The sequence below is a fragment of the Wyeomyia smithii genome, chromosome 1 (assembly GCF_029784165.1).
Source record: "Wyeomyia smithii strain HCP4-BCI-WySm-NY-G18 chromosome 1, ASM2978416v1, whole genome shotgun sequence".
Taxonomy (NCBI): Eukaryota; Metazoa; Arthropoda; class Insecta; order Diptera; family Culicidae; genus Wyeomyia; species Wyeomyia smithii.
The window spans coordinates 130,456,676-130,479,595 of NC_073694.1; the positions used below are offsets into that span (position 1 = coordinate 130,456,676).

At 38.5% G+C, this 22,920-nt stretch overlaps 3 protein-coding genes across 6 annotated transcripts in view; 1 reads left to right on the forward strand and 2 right to left on the reverse strand.

Annotated features, from left to right (window-relative positions):
* Window positions 1–22,920, forward strand: part of LOC129718788 (uncharacterized) — a 99,904-nt gene that overhangs the window by 6,358 nt on the left and 70,626 nt on the right. The window lies entirely within an intron of this gene.
* Window positions 10,179–17,183, reverse strand: LOC129718787 (zinc finger FYVE domain-containing protein 9). The gene is made up of 9 exons (XM_055669866.1): window positions 16,822–17,183; window positions 16,529–16,769; window positions 15,255–16,004; window positions 13,556–15,190; window positions 11,649–12,596; window positions 11,341–11,587; window positions 11,162–11,282; window positions 10,923–11,084; window positions 10,179–10,857 (listed from the first exon to the last, which is right to left on the reverse strand). The coding sequence occupies exons 2-9, from the start codon at window positions 16,641–16,643 to the stop codon at window positions 10,699–10,701; spliced, it is 4,137 nt and encodes a 1,378-aa protein (XP_055525841.1). The 5' UTR covers window positions 16,644–16,769; window positions 16,822–17,183; the 3' UTR covers window positions 10,179–10,698.
* Window positions 20,903–21,599, reverse strand: LOC129718790 (protein UXT). Of its 2 annotated transcripts, none has more exons than XM_055669873.1 (2): window positions 21,492–21,599; window positions 20,903–21,353 (listed from the first exon to the last, which is right to left on the reverse strand). In XM_055669873.1, the coding sequence occupies exon 2, from the start codon at window positions 21,338–21,340 to the stop codon at window positions 20,912–20,914; it is 429 nt and encodes a 142-aa protein (XP_055525848.1). In that variant the 5' UTR covers window positions 21,341–21,353; window positions 21,492–21,599; the 3' UTR covers window positions 20,903–20,911. The 2 variants fall into 2 exon arrangements, with proteins under 2 accessions (XP_055525848.1, XP_055525847.1); XM_055669872.1 differs by having other exon boundaries at window positions 20,903–21,377; window positions 21,492–21,597.

Here is a 22,920-nt window from a genome sequence, read left to right on the forward strand (position 1 = left end):
TAATCGTTGTCATTTCATACATATTAGAATCGAACCTTCGTTAGAATCAAACCTTTGTTCGTAGCTGCACTACCAAGACAATCATTTAATTTAGCGAATTGGGTAAAATTTTCCTATTTAAGCAAAGAGCAAACTCAACGAAACTATCTGAAATTGGAGACCAGGACGATTCAAGCGAATATTTTAAATTCAAAAGTTGTTTGACATTTAATCGATAAAGCTCATGCTAGGTTAGCTCCAGCCCAGCATATAACTTTATGTATTTAAAAAAAGTGGAAGAGGTTGTTTATAATATACGACCGCAAGTTATCGTAGAATTACGACAGCCTGTCTTATGACAATAATTTTTTTGCAATAGCTTTGGAAATACACTCGATTAGGGTTAATGAATTTAATGGTGTGAAGCGGTCGAAATCTTGCTATGCTCCTTGTGAAGTGTTGTGAATTTTCTAAAACAGACTCAGCACCGTAAGCAGAACGTGCCGAACTTTTTTGTTTGAAATCGGATTGAATCGCAACAAATCGTAATAAACATCACACTGCTGTGCATTATCAGCAGCATCAAACCACAGTTGCAATTTAGTAATAACCATTCATTATGCTCTTCAAAATACATTTAGTAGCCTTGAAAAAGGCCGGTTGCTGCAACTGCAATTTTGATTCAATTATCGCATAAATGCTTCATGGTCAGATAGCGCGTGATATCGACTCTGACATAACAATTTTTTCGAACATTGTGGAATGGTATAATTGGGAAAAGATGTGTGACTTAAATATTTCAAGTTATACCATTTTACAACGTTCGAAAATTTTTATTCCGTATGTCGTTATACTACTGTACGAAAAATACATCTTATTCATTCTGGCTCAAAGCGATCTTTTGATGTGCGCCGCCTTTTTTTTTTAGTTCCTACAGATTTTCTCAGTTTCGTAACACGGATGTACAAAAATGATTTCTTGTGGACATTCTGTCGAGCTGGGCCGATAGAGCTCTCATAAAGGCAACGAAATAACATGTATTGTGTCGTGTTGCGCAGCTTGGAAGAAGAAAATGTTCCCGTCTCCGTGTCGCATGGAAGCAGATCGTTGCGTGTTTGATATTGCCTATGGTAGACATGAGTATGAAGGTGGAAATTCTGCTGTGATGTCAAACTATAAACGTTTTGTTTTAAGACGCAATAGCGTACCCAGTCAACCACAAATCGTATATCAATGTATGAAAATTATCGCAAATATATCTTGACGAAGTTGAAATCGTATACCACGCTTATTATCATGCGCAGAAATTCAGTTTTGATTGTATATCATGCTGGAGTCTAACCGATTTACGATTGTAGGCTTAGAATTGTACTAAAGTGTGAAACAAATCACATTCAATCGGAAATTATCGTATATAAATATGTATATCAATAAATTGCATACCATTATTCCTCAGTACGTATATCGCCTCCAAAATAGTACGCATATGCTGTTTTTGTGCATCAAATGCGAGTTTGTATGATATATATGAGTGCGGATATTGGAATCGAAACATTATTATACGTATGAAAATGTTGACTGGGTAAGTGCTGTTTTTCTGTTATCTGCTACCATCCAGCACGAGAACAAGTATAAATTATAACCAGCCCTTCTCAGGGCCACCAACACGTTCTTGAAGCAATGTTGAATTTTTCTTGGCTTGCAAATGCTGAAATTTGCGGTTTTGCGTCTGTTACACATGATGAAAAATCTTAACTACTTTAATCACATAATTGCAGAGCATTAAAAGGTGCTATTATATTTCACAACATTATCAACACTGGCAAGTTTGTTCAATTATCACTATTTCGGATAACCATTCACCGATGATTCTAGTTCTCCCGTTCTCTCTAGTAAAATTGCCTGCCACATCCAATAATTGCCGATAGACAGGAGCTTAAGTATCAACGCGCCCAGCGCGATCAGCTAGAAATTAAAACCCGGCTTTTCTTTTTCCGTCACGATCAGTATCCAACGTTCGTGTGGTATCGGTGCAGTCATGGAATGAACAAAGCGCGTGTCAAAATCCTTTGCACAGTAACACGCAACACCGTGATGTTATACTGTTGCTTGCCTGCTATCTGCCTTCATCCGCCACGTATAGAATAACTGCATATGTCAATACGCAACCGATAAAAAGAAGAACTCGGTTGTCTTTCAAAACACAAAACTGTACGTGTTAGGTATAAAGCTGCATGTGCGAGAGCTCTATCGGTCCGGCTCCGTCGGCTGCCAACATGAAATGAAATTTATATTTTGTGCATTCGCATTAAGAACCAGAGACAGGAAGAAACTTAAAATAAAGGCGAAATCTTGTACCTGTAAGACTCCGCCTTTATTACAAGTTCTTTCCAGTTTGTCTCTGGTTCGTAAGTTACAACATAGCTCTGAAAAATATCAGGAACAGAAAGCGACCTCAAGTAAACAACAACAACAACAACAAATCGTTTACAAAGTCAGATCGGTTGGTTGGTTGCTCGGTATGATTTAGACCAGCGGTTCTCAACCTTTTTTAGACCGCGTACCCCTTGGCAACACTTTCCAAATCAATTGTACCCTCTAGCTTGGTTTGTTTTCGCAGAGAGTGTGAGAGTAGTGGTAGATCGCGTTATGTAGTCTAGTTCAGGTTTTAAATTAAACTATGGTTTGTTAAATTGCAACAGCCATGTTTTAAGAGTAAGATTGAAAAACAAATTAAATAATATAACGAATAATTGCTCCGTCCGCCATTACTGATTTTTATTTCGCGTATCCCCTGAAGGCTGTCGCGTACCCGTAGGGGTACGCGTACCCCAGGTTGAGAACCGCTGATTTAGACAATCGATGTTATTTATCAACTTTTTAATAGTGTATCTCAAACAATAGGATATTTTTGTTACATACATTCAACCGTAAAAGAATTTCTGATCGGGTGATGCCAAAACTTCGACATTCTGAAAATAAATGACTGATATATAAATGCTCAAAACCTGACCACTTTTCCCTGGTTTTCCCTGGTTGAATTACTATATTTTCAAATTCAGGCGCCTAACTTCGATATAGACGTTAGTCAACGTCAAAAGCGTAGCTTTGGAAATATTGGCCCTGACAACTCTGTTGATATTGGTTTGGTTTTTATTTGCGAAAGTGAAGGAGGGGAATATTTTTGCTTTTGTTTTCACACATAAATTGACAATTGCATATGAAAACTCGCGTAGGTACGAACAGCCTTGAAAATCTCTTTTACTCGTGTCAGGGCCAATTGCTTTTTTTAAGTTTCCCTTTAGATGTAATCACAACTGGTCTCGAGGTACGATGCTGGCCTAACAAGCCAGTCGTCGTATGTTCAAGTCCCGGCTCGGGAGAGACTGTTAGTGTCGGTGGGATCGTAGCGCTAGCTGCGAAATTGTCCTGTACACTCAACAGTCGGCTGCGAAGTCTGTGTCGAATTCCGATACGGAATGTAGCACCAAGGCTTTGCTTTGCTTAGATGTAGTCGATGTGCAACGGAACCGAACCAAACGCCAAAAATTTTAGGCCCTATTTTAGAAGACGAGACGAGCAAAATGTTGTTTTCGTGACTACGAAGCTTAAAGAGATTTTAAACACTGTTCGCACCTACGCAGCCGACTTGTCATCTGTAATGCCAAATGTAATCAGTAACTCGTCGCTCGCCTCGTCTTTTGTAATAGACTAGATCCCATTATTTTGAGTAATTGGCATTTAAAAATTAGCCACCCCGTGTATTTTATTCAACCTGCGGTTAAAATGATTTCGTTTTTGACGTCTCTCTTCATTATACTGGGGACATCAAGTAGGGATACCATCCGTCCTGATTTAGCAGGACATGTCCTGATTTTGTAGTCCTATTTGGGCGTCCCGATTTATTTTTTATATTTTAGCATTTGTCCTGATTTTTTTGAGATATTTGATTTTGTTTTGTGGCAATAAGCAGAATTTTTCAGAATTGCTCAATAAATGTTTTCGATTTCAGGTCACAACGCTCACTGCGATCGAAATTTTTAATTGGTTGAATCTCACTAATAAACCTAATAAAAAGAATCTCTCACGCGCTGACCGTTACCATTAAGCATCTGGCTTTTGTTAGGTTTAAGTTGAAACAGTTTACGTGTGTTGAATTTCCAAAGTATCTACTAATGCGTAATAATTCAAAGTGGTTCGATGAAAGTGGATCGTCAGAGATACACTCAGTTTTTTTACTAGGTATTTTTCTACACGGATTTTCGAATTAACGGTTTTTTCACGAGGATTTTTAAATCGAAAGATTTTCAAATTACGCGTTTTTATACGCGGATTTCTTTATTCACGCGTTTTTCCACGAGGTACGTATCCCCGCGTAAAAAAACTGAGTAAATCAAATATTACGTGTTATATTAGCTCATACTTCGAAGAACAGAATGACTTAGTCAAATTTGTGCCCAGAAAAGGTGTCCTGATTTCTAACTTCGACCAGATGGTATCCCTAACATCATGTGATAACTGAATAAACATGTATCGAGTGCCCTCTAGTGCCCACATTAAGTTTCAGACGGGCTTCGAAAAAATCACTTTAAAACTTTATAAACATTTTTTGAGTATTAATTGGAGCTTTTTAGAGGTTCAACTGAAGGCCGTCTGAAGGCGGCACTGGGCACTAGAGGGTTAAGCTACTCACGGATTTCTGATTTATACACGCAAAACTTTTCCTTATTACTTCAAAAGCAAAGGGCAAAATTACTCTTTAGGTAACAAACCTATTACTTAAAGGGCAATAAAGTTCTTCCCCAGTCAAGTAACAACACATACTGTCAAATATTTTTCATGTGTTAGGAGAGTACGACCACATACATAAGACATACGTAACACTGGCGTTTTTTTCTGGCGTTGCCCCATAGTACTCCGTACCTCGTCTTGTCAAACTCGGCGTTAGTGCTATCGTTGTTACCAGTAGACAAAATCCTGGCCTCTCCCCGCGGTTTACTTCTTGTGAGGTAGGTCTGACTTAGTTTGGTTCCTCGACACAACAAATTTTGCTGGTTAGTCTCAGACGTTGTCCGGGAAGAAGCTATGTTAACAAATCGATGGATTTGGATTATCTGCTAAAAATTGAGTTTTAATTATTTCTCAGCATTTTGTGTATGTACCTACGTATGTACTTACGTTTCGTGTTTGTCAATTAACAATCAACTTAATCAAAACCGATTACTGCCAACTAACATTGGTTGGATGCAAAAACTCCTCTAGCTGGTCACTGGATATTAATAACAAATACAGATGCATAAATGAAAAAAGTGCGATTTAGTTCAATATTTATACGATGAATCACTTTTTACCATCTAATATCTACAACAGATGGACGGAAATTTGTAACTCGGTTAGGAGCTCTTGTAATATGCAATGCACTGTAGCCGTGTTGTGTTTTTTCATACGTATGAAACACGTAGCATGTAAGTGAAATTTGAGCTGTTGAAGTATGGTTCTTTGGGTTCTATACTGCCCTTCCAAGCATAGTTGTCCCAGCGTGCATAAGGTTTGTGTAGAACATGGGACTACTATGGTTGGAACGGCGGTATAGGACGTGATTTTCACGTAGGATTGATTGTTCTATAAGGTGGAAATAAAATGAGTTCCACAAAGATGTTAAGAATTGAAAAATAAATTTTATTTGTGTCAAGTAAACTCTAAAAAAAAGACTGTGTTTATGGGTCTACGTGATTTTTCACGTACGATCAACGTGAAAATTATTTAAGGTGTAGTCCCGAATTGTGCATGTAGAGTGCCTTGAATATACATAGAGTGGCGACACTGTCAAAATTAGAATGAAAATTATCTGTCAGTGCCATTCCAATTGAGAAACAATCTTTTAAACTCGTGTGTGGGAAAAAGAAATTGGATATCAGTACTTTACGATAAATAGGATCCACAAAATATGTATGACATGACAGCACCGCAGACGGTGTTGTCGCGCGGTGACTGTTATTAGATTTTTCAATCGGGGAAGTTTTGAATGGTATTCATGAGTAAAGTTATGGACAACTGGAACTCACGAGAAACTGTTTATTATTTCATTTCATAAAAAAATCTCTATTTTTACTAAAAATGTAATTTACCGTGCTTAAAGAAGCAAAAAAAATTTCATTGGACGAATTCCTTTTTCCTTCAAACAAAACCGCTACTGGAATCTAGGAATATGACAACACAACGCTTTTGCGACGCTCGCTCCAGTATGTCATAGTAAGCTTCACCCAACGCTTCTGTTTATTCCGCTTCTCATACGCTCAACGCTTCGCTTCATTTTACGCCTCAGTATGTCATTGGCCTTAGGCCGTAGACATACGGGCGCGGCTTGAGTTGCAAAGACGGTTCGCCTGAGTAGAACTGTACATTAACCAGTGATAGAGCGAGTCGCCTTCACAGCGCAGACCGCACCAGTATTTCCATGGCCTTAGACATATAGGAGCAGGAATAAGGGCTAGGAAAATTATGCTTTAAAGCTGATTTATGCGATTTGTAACATATTACATATGATTTGAATGTAAACGGGACAGGACATAATGTAAATAACACGTGCAATGAAACATGTAATATGTAACATATAATGTATAATGTGTAACGTGTAATGTGTAACATGTAATGTATAACATGTAATGTGTGACATGTAGCGTGTAAAATGTTCCACGCAGCGATTTGCAAAGCCTGCAACCAAATACATCAATCACAGCACCCAACATGCTTGTCCTCACCTCACAGGTCAAAGCGAAGAAAATAACTTGCTTCGGTTCATCGTCATCATGCAGTTGACGATAAATTTTAAATCGTCAATTGAAGCAAAATTTGCTCGAATCTGCTTTCTTCGTTGCTGCCTTGAAGCCTCAGTTCTAGCAGTTCAATTTGAACCGACGATACAAATACGCCGAAAAAGAAACGACGGAACAAAAGGTACCGAGTGAAAGACGATTGTTTTGTGCTCAGTGAGAGGGAGAGCGAAACAAAACGAAGTTCATATCAAGTCGGGTTGAAGACGAAGTTGAGTTGCGTCATCGTCGCTTGACGATGCACTCATGAAGGTGAAGATTAAAGGGCCTGGTACAGACAGTAGTCATATTTAGATCGCACGAATTCAAGTTTTAGTAGCGTACTGTTGAATTTGTCATTCCAGCAATGAGGAGACTGTTTGAGCTCGTATAATGATTTTTGCAATTTGCGCACCATTCCGGGTGAAACTTCTGCATCATCAGGAACTTCCATGTAAATTTCCTCTTGTAGTTTGCCATGGAAGAAGGCCGTCTTCACATCCATTTGATGGAAATAACAGCGCTTCTGTATTCCAATAACTAGGACTGTTCGAATGGTAGTCAGCTTTGCCACCGGCGCGTATGTCTCTTGATAGTTTGCCTTCAGCCAGGACTTACTATCATCACGGCCGTTAATATCGTCGTGCGTACATGGAGGTTCTGATGAAAAAGAAATATTACCAGCAGCGGTCGCTCTATACCCAGTGAAAAAATCAAGGAACTTTCCTGGGAGCTTGCGCTCCCGTTCGTCGCGTCTCGTGTTTGACTCCTCACAGTCGTCACGTCTTGTGGCTCTCCAACGGCTCCTTCATCCGCATTTCCGCCATCAGGATCGACGAATTCTTCATCACATGCCTCGGATTCCAGCAAATTTGAAGCATCGTCCATATTTTCCCCCTCTTGCTGGTATCGCACTGGAATGATTAAGGGTCAATTGGCATCGCTATCACCCTTATCACCAAATGGAAAACATTCCTCGTTAAATTTTACGTCACGCGCAATGAACACTTTTTTTCTTATTTGGTCCCAAAGGCGGTATCCGTTTGGGGCATACCCGATCATCACGGCCTCACGACTTTTTCTATCCAATTTCTTTCTTTGCTCATCGGGTACCCATGTAAAAACTTGGCAACCGAATATACGCAGCTTTCCAAAATCTGGTTTTGCTTTTAACCAGCGTTCAGCTGGAGTCACATGGTCGTCTAATGCACTATTTGGGCTGCGATTTAGCAGATATGTACCCATTAGCGCCACCTCTGAAAACATGCGTTTTGGTAGGTCCGAATCGATCAACATCGTCCTCATTTTTTCAACCTATGTTCTATTGAAGTGTTCCGCAACACCATTCTGCTGCGGAGAGTACGCAACTGTTGCCTGCAATTGAATTCCCTTATTTCTGTGAAACTTTCGATGCTCGGTCGAACAGTATTCACAACCCTGGTCGACAGTCAGCTTACTAATTTTCTTTTCCCAATGAGTCGTTCACATGGCTTCGTACTCCCTGAAACATTCACACACCTCTAGTTTTTTTGATTGGTTGTATAACTGCAAAATGGGTGTAGTCGTCAATGAACGATACAAAATACCTAGAGCCGTCCTACGCTGGGGGATCAATAGGGCCACACACATCGGAGTGTATCCGTTCCAATGCACGTGTTGCTCGTTCTCGAGTGCCATCGAATGGTTCTCTGCATTGCTTTCCAACCACGTACGTGTCACAGAGCCCACATTTTTTGGCTTTGGTTCAAGCCCTGTCACCATGTTGTGTCTGACCAGAGCATCCATAGCTTGCTGACTAGCGTGTCCAAGCCGACGGTGCCATTTAGTACTCAACTCCGATGTACATATATTTGCTGATCTTATATCCGTTTCCAACTTTAATTCGAGCTTGTAATTCAGCAACAGCGAAAACAGTCCCGTTGTGCTTCATTATTGCTTTGTTCGCACTGTTGTCTCGTGTAAACAATACATCTATGCCAGCCTTTGACATCTATTTAACGGATAGTAGATTACCTCTCAGTTACACTACGTTCTTCATTTCGAACCGCATACCATGTTTTGTGACACCTCTCACCGTGCCTTCGTACTCACCAACTAAGGGCACACCGTTTTTTGCGACATCGGCAATAAACGGATTTCTCAGCTTACGCACATGTGTAAATGACTTCTATTGCTTACTAGATGGTCGCTGCATCCTGAATCCACAATAAAAATTGCCCTCTAATGGTCCAAGGTCTGTTCTATTCACCATTGAGGTCACAGATTTTTCTCTTACAATGGTGATAGCGTCACCCTCGGATTTCTTGATTCGGCATTCTTTTAGCATATGGCCAGTTTTTTCGCACCGGTGACATTTTCCGTCTAATTTCTTCGGCTTTGACGACCAACGAAAGCAGCAGATTTTTCTTCATATGAGTCTGTTCGATTTCGATCAGCGCGCTTAGATTCCTCACCTAGCAGCCGTTGTTTGACCATATTCAAGGTAATTTTTTACTCATCTATATTTTCCATTGCAGTTACAAGGGGATCGTAACTGTCTGGAAGTGTTAAAAAAAGCTGGGGAATCAAGTCATTTGTTCCTGCAGACTTTATCTGCTTTACTCCTGCAGACTTTAGCTGTTGCACCAACTCGTCGAATATCAGTAAATGACATCTCATTAACGTTCCTTCCTTCATCCGCAGCCTACCTAGCTGCTTACGCAAGAGAGTCACTGTTTTTTTTGCAAATGTGTCTTCCAACGCCTTCCACATTGCTTTGGCGGTCTTTTTTCCCCTAACGATTTTCAGGTATTCGTCACCAACTAATCCCACCAACAAAGATTTAGATTTTCGGTCCGTCTTTAGGAATTTGTTTCTTGGTTCGCCTTCAGCCTCTAGTGCTTCCTCAAAGAGTGCTTTCGAAACTTCTGCAGCATCCAAAAAAGCTTGACGCGAAACCTCCAATTTTTGTAATTAGTCCCGTTCTGCGGGGGAATTCCAGCTCCTTCCTACATCGTGGAGCCCATAACCTAAAGGAATGGACAACTGGAACTCACGAAAATCTTGAACAATAGTTTTATTGGTAGAATAAATTAACAAATGTGACCGTTCGCTTCAAGCGATTGTTAGGAAGTGACTAGCAGAAAAAACTTTCCTCTGGTTGTCTCAATTGATTGTAGTGATTGATGCATGCTTCGTCTTCAATGAGAATATTTCGTTTCACTTTGGAAGCACAGGAAACAGATGTTCTGTTTTGGACGTTATCGTTCGGAAGAGCAGAATGGATACGCCAAAGGAACCATTCAAGATATGTTTGATAATATACGAATCTAACATAATAAATTTTCTAGAACACTTTCCGGTAACAGAAGATCAGATGTAAATAATGGCAAAAAAAAGAAACAAGAATATTAGTGACTTCCTTTATTTAAAATTTTTAAACAAAATATAAATATTATACGTCGATTAATAGCAAAAGTATTGTATAATATGCCAACTATACAAATATGAGACTAAACTTTCCTCGTTCTCAACACAAGTAGTCTTCTCAACATGCACTTCACGCCATTTATGTCCAGGCGCTGCTCAAGCAGCTTCCACAATAAGTCGCAGATACTTTATTAAGACTTTTTGTCCATCTATTCCATAGAATCATTGCAACGTGTGTAAATATATCAACATTCGGTTGGTATTTCCACGCCAAAATCCATCTTTCAACAAAGAATTAATCTAAACACATTGTTAATATTACTGCTGTCTCCTGTAAGACATTTAATTTGTTTCTAGTTTCCTACCAAACACGAATGCTTGTTGTTAGTGGTGAACAATTGGCATCGAAGGTATTTCTATGAATATTTTCAAGATGGTTGGTCAAATTTAACTCCACAACACTGGCTCTCGTACTTTGACTCTAGGTTTTCAGATACATCTATTTATGTAGAATATGGAATATTAGTTCGATGATAATTTGCTGATCTAACTGCAAACTGTTTGCTTGGTGGTTCAGTGTTCCAATAAGTTCATTATCCAATGCATTCATATACAATGGGCCCAACTTGCTGAACTGACTCCCCGCTTCGTAGGAAACCTGCAAATGGAAAACCAAAATTGATAAATCGTGATTTTTAGCAATGAGATAAGGTTGAATATTACTTGCTCCGGGTCTAGCATTATTCGCAGACCAATTTTTAGAAAGCCGTTTGATGCCAACAAGTCAAGAAATGCTACCAGTGCAGTGCATGCACTTTTGGCTACTAGCTTAGAAAGTTTCGACATATTAATTGGGTCACCTGGGTGATTTGATTCTTCATCGCCCTGCAAATGTATAATTTTAAAACTAGGGGTATTTTTTGAACACTATTTAGTTTGTCTTTAAGAACGCTAGCTTTTACCTGAATAATAAAAACTTCCGTCCAGCGGATAATATAGTTCGTATTTGAAAAATCACTTCCCCTATGAACTCGGATGCTCGGTACACCATTTAAAGGTTTCTTGTCAATTGGAGAAACGACCCTGTGAATGATATAGTTGATTTAGAATTTGACTTTGCGTAGAAAGAAACTTTAACTACCCAATGTTGAAATTTAAGTCGTTTTCAGTCCATTCGATGCTAACAATTTCCTTTCGTGTGTCATCACCTTCTTCCGGACCACAGACAATTTTATAATCTTTCATATTCTTCAAAGCGTCTTTAATGTCGGCCATTTTTGTCTGGTGTACCTGAACCATAAGACCATCTTCGACTATACTGCACTTTCCGATTAGGCCACTACTTGCTTTCAGTATTCCGTTTAGAACAAGAAAACTTGCGCCTGTGACTGTAATTCCAGAATATATTTGTTTAAAACCAATTGTAATTCTCGAAGGGATGTCATTTACCTTTTCTAGGTTGACCCTCAATATTGATTGCTTGTGTAGAATACTGCGTAGCTTCCGGGCATCCCGATTCGGTATTCTGGATACAAACTAAATGACCGTCTGCCACGTTACTAAAATTCCCACCAAGTGCCAAAATCTGCTCGTTCGAAGTATCTAACACTTTCGTAATTTGCTCGTAACGGTTTCGAGGAATAAGTATACTTGTTTTTCTATCTTCAATGTGAATCATCATTCCCCGAATAGTTGGAATCGTGTAAGAGTAGTTTCTAAAGTCTGCTAAAAGGTTGATCACCGTTTGAGCGATTTCAACGTAAACGGAGTCTCGGTCGCGTACGCTTACATGTGGGCTTGGGTAGTACCGGTAAAGTGCTCCAAGACGTAACATTAACCGAAGTGGTAATATTTTTGCCCAAGGAACTTCCCAGCGGTGTATCAAAACTCCTACTAAATAAGGAGAATCAGGTATTATCACATTTTGCATGCACTGATAAGTCGGTCTAACGAACAAGAAACCGCCATGATTTTTGGAGCCTAAAAAATTACTAGTTCTTGCTGAACTGAAACCTAATTCTGTGATAGTGTCTCCGCGGTCTGCATCACAGTAGATATCGTTCAAATGAACAAATATATCTTTCGGTAGCAGCTGGGACTCATCAAGCGCTAAAAGTATGACGATCTCGTCTTGGCCTACGTAGTGCATGCCGCGTGTGGTAAAATTAATCACAGTCTTATTTATACAGCAGGTAAGCTCCACTATTGTTACCAGCACATACAGATTACGTTGCAATGCAAAAGTAAGCGTTCCGTTGCGCAAACTCGCAATTAAACTCGCATCATTGTCGATCTCTATATGCTTGGTTTCAGTTTTGGTGATCTGTTTTATGATAGGCGGTAGCCTATTTTCTTCTGGTGGGATCAATGATGATACAGAAATTGAGCTGGGATTTTCTGTGAGATATTAAAAAATATATTCATTTTAGGAAGAAAACTGCTATTAGTTCAATGTAAGAGTATAATTAGGACTAAAGTCAAATAGGGCAGTGTTTTAACTGAGAAGATGCAGTCTCGGTGAAGGCGAATAGCAAACAAAACTTTTTGCAAATTTAACCGGAAAACACCTTCGATCGCCCGCTTGATGTGTTGGTGAATCTCCGAGTACTCGCTTTTCAGGAAAAATGAAGCACTCCAATTAAGCTTCGACCAGAAAACCTCATCAAGTTTTCGTAATGGGATGCTTTCTTTACCTGTTTTTTAGCACAATCTTATCAGTAAAAGCTGAACAAATAACACAGACAAATAGACGTAATAAAATCATTTGAAATTCATAATTGTTCCATTGTCATGATCATTTCAATTCTTCATTCGATAAAGCGTTTATACAATAAGTACTAGAGCATTGTATTAACGACGATCATATACAAAATTTATTTACATTACAATTTAAATTTTGTGCTAATAGTTTTTGATTTACAAGCTTCTATACATTTCGTTGAAAATTCATAGTTTCTCGAATAAGTGAACTGGATCTGGAAGTGAATTTGCTCTTCATGCCAGTTTTCCGTTATTGTTTATACAATGTGAAATATTTACAATAATTCGTGATTCGATCATTGTTTTTTTTTTGACATCCGTGTTCAGCCCGTTTCAAGCACTATAGCGATGACATTTGATTTAAATTAATTTTAAATTTTTGCTGGGACTAGTAACAAACAAACGTGTTAGATTTCAGAAGTCCTATTTTTTAGAATTTTTACCCAAAACAAAAGACGTGAATAATAAACTGAAATATGTGGAATAAGCTGGTATCAATATGCACTTGCATTGTATTTTTGTAAACGAGGCTTTTATATAAGTTGTTTGTAAGAATGATTAAACTTAACAAATTTACTGAAAAAAATATTACATACCACCAACTAGAGTTTGCACTCTCCCTTTGCGCTTATCTTCTACTGATTTTGGAAGCGAAGAAGATGTCTTCGGTTGAGCATCCCAATTGTCGTCCAGCTCGGTTAAATCGCAACCAGGTCGGATCCCATCACTGAATATCACCGTTTTGTCTTTTCGGCCTGATCGTGGAGCTCCAGCTCGTTTCAATACTCCAACTGGAACCATAACAGATATAGGGGATTGAGGCTGACTGCTGACTTGTTGTAGAAAAGGTGGGACAGTCGAGCAGTATTCCATAGGATTGTTGGGGTTTGGTTGTCGTTGAGTTATAGGCTCTGAAGAACCACTAGCAGCAATGACGAATTGCGATCCGTATTGGGCTTCTTCAAGAGCTTGCTGTTGCTGGCTTAAGATAACGTCACAGCTGATACAAATGCGAGCTTCAATGTCTCCAAGGTAATCCAGTTTAGCTTTCAAACAGCAGCAAGCCGAACAAAGCAATTGGCCACAAGCACGGCAATGGTGTCGTCGTTTGATGAGAGAAAATTTTTGATTACACTGCATGCAGAAATTGGTTGCGTTATCTGGAACCCAGAATGGAGGTACTCTACCTAGTTGCGAATGAGCACTGAGTATAGAACTACTTGGTATGCTGCCATCAACCGCTATATTTTGTGGGGGCCTCTCACTATCCTCAGTAGGTGGGGCTGATGGCATCGGTTGAGGAATGACTGCTACGGAAGGGACAAAATCGTCTGAGCTAGTTGAAGATAACGTTAAACCTTGATCAGAATCTATGCCGTGTGATGTTGATGAAGGTGGTGTGTGCCCAGGAGAACTTTGTTTCTCGCTAAATGTATTTGATTGAGCTGGCAGTTCCAACGAGTTAGGTCTTGGTAAAGGCGTTCTTAATTGTGATTCTGTTGGAAGTTTCTCTTGTGATTCTTCGACTGCTCCAGCATTTGTTTGTGCCTCTTTCATAGCAGGAAGCTGATCACGCGCTAGTGCAGACTCTGTATCGGTGCAATCAATGAACTTAATCTCACTACCGTCATCCAACGGGTCATGAGAAAACTCGAGAGCGTCATTTCCTGGCACTGTCTCTACAGCTGCTACCTCGGCATCCAAATTGGGACCGCTTGCTGCAGCAGCATTCATAGCAGCTAAATCATTGAATTCAAGTGTGGAAGCCTGAGAAATTAGATCTTCATCATTAAGTTCTCTCGCAGATTCTGGAATACTTTCGTCACTTCTTGCATCGATACTGTTATGGCTTCCAATGCTAAAAGTATCTTTTTTATCCAGGTCCTTGTTAAACTCCTTGCTAACCGTTGGGATTGCGGTGCTATCTGCTGCAATGAATGTAATGGAACTTGGTCCTTGAGGTACTGAATTATGTTGAATATCATATTCTTCCAATTCCTGTAAATAACTCTCCAATTCTGTGTCGGAAACATCGTCCATAGTAGATTCGAAACCAATCATTTTTTTTATTTCGGGTTTCTCTTCTAATATTTCTGGCCTTGCTAAAACAGCCCCTTCTTGTGGATTTTTATTCTGGTCTTCTGCAGGTTGCGACATACCTTCTGCAGGTTTTTCTGCTTGGCCAGCACTAGTTAAATCGACTGCGACTATTGACGATATCGAAGAAATACCTGTGATTGAAATTTTTGAGTCAAGTAAATTCACCGGAATCACAATAAAACCAAAAACAATTACCTTCTAAATTGATAACGTCATTACTCAGTGTATCCGAGTACAAGCTATTTTTGTATGAAAATGCAGAAGTATCTTGCTGCTCACTAGGAGCAATCTGCTTAGACAGCACAACTTGGCTGGCTGGTTGTTCTTCATGATTAGTTGTTTCCTCCATCGTATTGTCTGAAAGTTCCAACATGTAATCGCCACCGCTAAGTGAAAGTGCTTCGGTTAATCTTTCGTGTACATCGACATCCTCTTCATCATCTCCGTCACTCGTGGATGTAGACGACGAGGAATCGCTGCTGTGTAAATTTTTGCTACTTCCCCTGCCTTTGCTTCTGGTCTGATGTTGACGATCAGATTCCGAGCTGTTAGACGATGGCGATGATGACCCTGGTCGGTCAAGAGATGATGATGTGGGAGATTCGGTAGAAACAGATGAACTGGACGGCGAAAGAAGAGGTTTACTATCACCATTGCTGTTCGATTCAGTGGTGTTTCTCTCTTCAAATGATGTTTGTTGTGGAGTCTCGGTTGCTTTCTGAAGCTTGTCACTGAGTTCTGTTCCAGCATTGACGTACTCATTCAAGCTGGAAAAGACAGTGGAAACATTTATAACATGCGCCCTAGCTTTATGCTTTTTCGTCCCGTTGCTACTTCCTGGAACAGCTGTGCAGGTATTTCCATTTTCTTGTTTAGAAAATGTCGCTGGACATGATGCCTTCAGTTTTTCATTTACGTGTTTAAATATTTTGTTGTAAGATGATTCTAAAATAGAGAACAAAGGCAACCATGTAATAGTCTTCAACAATATACAGGTAGCTGTAGATCGTAAATTAAAATAAAATGAAAAACCTTTCATTTCAAATACCTATTCTAATGAAAAAAAACTAACAAATGATAATTGAACGACAGTGAACATAGTCGAATAAATTACAATAAAGAAAGAATAAATTATAATAACGGTCGAATAAATTACAATAATGGTTACAGTTACTCAATTTGCAAAGAATGCAGTATTTCTGAGAAAAATGATTTTGGTTGCAATAGCATACATGTGTATGTTATTGCAAATATACAATCATGCACATGCTTCATACGCCTAGAGAACTTTTTGTACTATTCTTCGTGAACTTATACACTATTGTGATCGTGAATCACATGACCCTGAAATAATTGGGCTGGTAATGGCAAAATAAGCACTGCAAAACGAGACAAACCAGTATTGCGAATTTGACAAGAAAATGCGCCGATAATTGTTTTCCATGATATGTACATGCATGAAATCTTACCTGATCCAGTTCTTAATATTTCCTGTGCTGTGTCCTGAGGTGCGACCATACGGCATTCCGCATTTTCATTCAATTCCAAATCATCCAAGACTTTATCTATATCGACGAGATCCATTTTCTGGTATGCTCGTTTTATTGCACAATTTTACGATAATCTATGCTTCAGTTGAAATAATAACCTTTAGCATTGATCGCAATCACCACTCTTCTGTTGCATTTAAACGTTTCGGTAGCAATGGAACTGCACATTGATTATGAAAAATATGCAACAATAATGTAAACGAAAAACTCACTTGGCTAAATTATATTATCACAACTTGAAGGATTGATGATTTGGTGTTTTCATCTTTATGTGTAATCACAACATACTGGCTTGTACTTTGTCACTATTAGTGTGTTAATGGTGTTAACAGAGTAAAATGGTGTTTGACACTTTTCTGCAGAGAAAATATTGTAAATTTACAACGAAATGCACTTTACACTTTAACATTTAATAAATCTCCGTTTCATAATGTCTTCAATACTTTTTGACATTTTATTCTGACTTGGTTTTGGCTCTAAGGATGCCAGTTTTATTATCGAAGTGCATTAGAGAAAATACTAAGAACAAGCCCACCTAGGAGGAAGAAGCGAATACAACACTCAAAATTAGGTTGTTCAGCTATTCACGAATTTCCGATTTCTACATATCATCTGAGAGAGTGTAATTTTCTGGGCAAAACGTGATTTTCTAAAATTTTATATCATTATTCTTCGATTTTTAGATAAAGATTAAAAATTCGCTCTAAATCGCTGCAATGATAGTTGGTATATGAACGAACCACATACATAAGACATACGTAACACTCAGGAAGAAATCTTCCAAAAGAGTTGGCACAAAATGAGCTACTCGAATGGTACCACACCCTGAATAAAATCACTGTTTGAGTTGTTTTTGAAGGCAGTGTACCTGCGCAACCCTGCATCTGTCTCGTTCCTACTCGAAAAATACTGCATTGATTTTGTAATGACTTTTTGACAGTTCCTTATGGGATTTTCTTCGGGGCTCGATAAGGCCGAGAAAAAGAAAACTCATTTTGTTCATTATTTATCGAGCAGTTTGACAGGGCGAGGTACGGAGTACTATGGGTCAACGTGTACCAGAAAAAAACGCCTGTGTTACGTATGTCTTATGTATGTGGGCGAACTGTTGTGGTAGCGATCTCGAGCAGCTTTAAATCGTGATTAAAAAAGCGAAGGACAACGATAGTTTTTTTTAAATCACGTTTTACTTAGGAATGCAGATCTTTCAGATGACATAAAAAACTGATATAGCTAAACAACCCATTTGATCAAAACAGAGCATACGCCCATTCGTAGTTTTTTAAATAGCGCGTAACTATTATCAATTCAAATAATTGGGGAGCGGTTGTTACGGTTCTTGTTTACACTTTCAAATTGATAATGTTCTCACTTGGTTAGCAATGAGCGATTTCCGAAAAAAAAATCGATTTGCTTAAATCAATCAAAGCCTCACAGATCGATTCAAAAAACAGACATACCCCATGTTTTTTTTTTATTCTCACTTATTTTCCGTCGGTCTAGTTCCGCCACTGTTGTGGCCAATCACCGACGCCCAGGGAGGCGACTCCACACCCAGGACCCTAACTCACGACCCGTTTATTAACGGACCGGCGCCAACGGCTTTACTTCTCATGCGATGGAAGGCGTGATCCCAGAGATTTTTCGCCTTAGAAAATCTCCCGGTGTCGGCTAGGATTGAATCTAGACCAGTTGGGTTGGTTGTGAGTGGATCACGCCACCTCACAACCATCGACACCTATGTCGGCGGTGGGATTCGAACCCAGGCGTCGAGCGTGTTTGGCGGAGACGTTACCAACCACACTAGGCCCCCGCTCTAAACCCCATGTTATTATTGGGTCATAGAAAGATGTCATCTTCAAGCCAGCTTCAAGCTGCCCCTGCCTCTGCAAAAAAGCAGGGTCGATCTCGCTTATTGTTAATACCTCCTACCGAAGAATTTTTTTCCACACATTTATTTGACACGCCGAAGAATTGATTCAGTAATAAATTGTACACAAGAATCCATTAAAAAAAGCAAATAATTGGGTTGTCCGAAAAAAAATTTACGATGTATTTTGTTTTGAGAACAGTTAATGGACAATATTTTTTATTGTAACCATAAAAAACATGGTATTTTTACTATAAGCTTGCGAACGTTTCTTGTTATTACCATGTTTTCACAATGTTTTTTGTTGTTGTATCTACCATCGGCAAAAATTTTACCATGAAAAACATTGTCAGTGACTTCTGTATGTATAGGAAAAGTGCCTCGAAACATGCTGTTAAGATACATAACAACCTCCCTTTTTCATGGTAAAAAAGGCAAAAAAAATGTATATTATTGTTCTGGACAATGATATTTAATGTAAAAATGATGTATTTACAATGAAAAACATAGTTAAATTATGGTAAAACCACATACATAAGACATACGTAACACTCAGGAAGAAATCTTCCAAAAAAGTTGGTACAAAATGAACTACTCGAATGGTACCACACCCTGAATAAAATCACTATTTGAGTTGTTTTTTAAGGGAGTGTACCTGCGCAGCCCTGCATTTGTCTCGTTTCTACTCGAAAAATGCTGCATTGATTTTGTAAATAACTTTTTGACAGTTCCTTATGGGGTTTTCTTTGGGGCTGGATAAAGCCGAGAAAAAGAAAATTCATTTTGTTCATTATTTGTCGAGCAGTTGGACAGGAGGAGGTACGATGTACTATGGGGCAACATGTACCAGAAAAAAACGCCAGTGTTACGTATGTCTTATGTATGTGGTACAAATACAGGGCTGCGCAGGTACACTGCCTTCAACGACAACTCAAACAGTGATTTTATTCAGAGTGTGGTACCGTTCGAGTAGTTCATTTTGTACCAACTTTTTTGAAAGATTTCTTCCTGAGTGTTACGTATGTGGTAAAACTATGTACACTGTAAATAAAAATCACGTCGAAGTAAAGTGATTTGCTGTTGAATTCGCACTACTTGCCTAACATTTCAGAGTTGAATGGAAATCTTTCGAAATATATTAATGCAAAGAACGATGAAATCAACAGCAAATCACTTTATTTTCTGTTGTTATGTTCATCTTTGTTGATATGCTTATGTTTGAGATACGGAATGTCGGTCAATTGGATAATTATATAAATTCACAATCAATTCAAGAGACTTCTTTTTATTTTAGATTTTTCATTTTTATTTTATTTTAGACTTTAAATTTAATAATAAGATAATCCTACAGATGATCCCTGTCACTGTATCGATGCAATCGCTTTCAGCATCTGTAAAAGAGTCGTTTTATTGTTATTTTAATTCAAAAGATTCAATAAAACTTACGCTCAAATCAATTTTTGATCTCTGGCTAAATATATTGCTTGCGCTGTTCGCCATCGTCACTATTTTTGTTTCGCCTCATGGTTTTGACGTTTGTCAATTGGAATTGCAGCTGTAATTCAATTGATTTAAACAGTGGTGATAATACAAGAGACATTCATTATAATACGATGGTGATTTCCATTAACCAGTTTTCAACGCAATATCATTTCATTGGAAAGTGGTAATCATCGAGAAATCAACACTAAATCACTTCAGCTTGCGATGTAGCGATGTCGAGCAGTTTTATTTCGTGATAACTTCAGCTACTCATGAATTTCTGATTTTTATATATCAGGTAAAAGAGTGTATTATTTTGAGCAAACCGTGATTTTAAGAAAATTTTTATATCATTGTCCTTCGATTTTTAAATGAAAAATAAAATTGCTACAATGCTACAATTATATACTAAGGTCGCTTTTTACGTGGGTTTTTACGCGGATTCCGGAATTTACGCGGTTTTTTACGCGGACTCCGGAGTTTACGCGTTTTTTTACGCGGATTCCGAAATTTACGCGGTATTTTTTTTTGCGCGGATTTCGGTTTCCCTTCACTCGGAATGCAGAATTACCGCTGTTTTTTTTTAACGCGGATTCCGGAATTTACGCGGTTTTTTTCACGTGGATTCCGGAATTTACGCGGATTCCGGAATTTACGCGGTTTTTTTTTACGCGGCATGTATCCCCCGCGTAAAAAGCGACTTCAGTGTATTTATGCAGATTTTCTCAAAAAGTGTGCAGATTTTCACAGACCTTTGCCTGCGTGCGAGAATATTTTTCGAAACGCGGATAGTATTTTTCCAGATTTCAAGCAGATTTTTCCGGTTTTTGAGCAGTTGCAGACATTTTTCAAAAACATCTGGCATCTCTGCTACTGATCAAGATACCTACGTTTTAGTTTCTTTGAACAACATATATGGTTTATCACTCATAAAAAGCCGCTTTGCAGTTTTAATGAAGTTTATTTGTATCGCCAATTACTAACAGAGCTAACTTAATATTTGCTTTGATTTCAACACTTTTATCTCGAATCGCATCTGCATGCTTTGACAAAATGTTCACTTTCATATCAACAAATTTTAATGCTTCTTCCAGACTAAATTCCACATAACACCTCAAGCCAACGTCAACCAGAATTCGATCGAGACAGGTTGCCTTTGCTTTCATGAAAAAGTTTCCGCCGATGTTTACCTGGGTTTTCAGTGTGTCTTCCTCATTTGGCAGATTTTCAATCATATTTTTTAGCTGAACATATTCCATAATTTCACTGTTTAGTCGATTCAGCTGTTGCTCGTAAACTTTCAAATCCTCGCGAAGACAGTCATTAATGAAACTTTCGATGTTCTGTGGGGCCATCCGCTCGTTTATAGCTGGTGTCATTGTATGTTTATATCTATCAGATATACGTAGTTGCTATCTATCAGTATATGTACAGAAATAAGTGTGCAGAAATATAATGAACACAAACAATGTATAAATAACAATCGGCTTAAAAGTGATGCAGATAAATAAATGCTTGAATGTCACATACTTAATCAAATTCTGACAGATTCATCCACCAATACTACTAAAAACTTTAGTTCTTTTATTTACACTTTTTTGAAGCGAACGATATCTTCCGCCAGGCGCGATGTGACTGCCAGAGATGCCAGATGTTTTTGAAAAATGTCTGCAACTGCTCGAAAAACCGGAAAAATGTGCTCGAAATCTGAAAAAAAATCTATCCGTTTTCCGAAAAAAATTCGCTCGCGTAGGCAAAAGTCTGTAAAAATCTGCACACATTTTCAGAAAATCTGCGCAAATATAAGGAGACTCTGACAAAAATCTGCAGAAACCGCGAGAAAACTGCAAATATTTGCAAATCAATAAATATCTGCACACGGACTCCAAAAATCTGCGTTTTGCAGACAAATCTGCACATTTGGTATCCCTGGTGACTGCTTGACTGAACTTAAATAGCTTGCTTTAAAATTCTACGGATATCATATTTGTAACGTTCACGTTCAGATGTCGCTTTCAGTCTTTTTTTCGTTGGAATCGACGATTTCTAAAATCTTTGGATACTTTTTGTTCGGTTCATGTCAGTTTCCATATCTCAGGTCAGCGATTCTCAACCTGGGGTACGCGTACCGCTGGGGGTACTCGAAAGCCTTGAGGGGGTACGCGAAAAATAAATCAGTAATGGCGGACAAAGCAATTTTTCTCTATAATATTTCATTTATTGGTCAATCAATTTAATTTGGAACCTTAACTACCCGAAAAAAATAACATTAATAAAACATTAAAAAAACCTAAAAAATTGCTGTAACTGTACATAGTTATACCATAATTTAACTATGTTTTTCCTTGTAGATACACCAATTTCACATTAAATATCATTGTCCAGAACAATAAAAAACATCGTTTTTGCCATTTTTACAATGAAAATGGGGGGTCGTTATGTATCTTAACAGCATTTTTTCAGGCATTTTTCCCATATATTTAGAAGTCACTGACAATGTTTTTCATGGTAAAATTATTGTCGTGGTAGATTCAACAACAAAAAACGTTGTTAAAACATGGTAATGACAACAATCGTTTACAAGCTTACAGTAAAAATACCGTGTTTTTTATGGTTCATAAAGTTTTATTAATAAGAGGGACTTATGTTTTTGTTGAGAGGAAGTCACGCAAAGGTGTTAAAGATTTAAGCGTAAAGGAAGTGGTGGGGAGCCTGAGAATGAACCCATACTTAAAAAGTCCAGTTTTGAAGACCGATGTCATGGCAATAGTTTCCTGAAGCCGATGATGATGGCGCTACTGTTGGAAATATGGTCATAAGCTCCGTTCATTGTGCCGCACGTGTTACTGTACAGATTTTTTGCGTGCTCCTAACTATATTGAATGTCGGGCTATCCGGAACATGTTGAAACATGTTTGAATGTGACCATTTATGTCCTGCACAAAAACCATGAAACGTT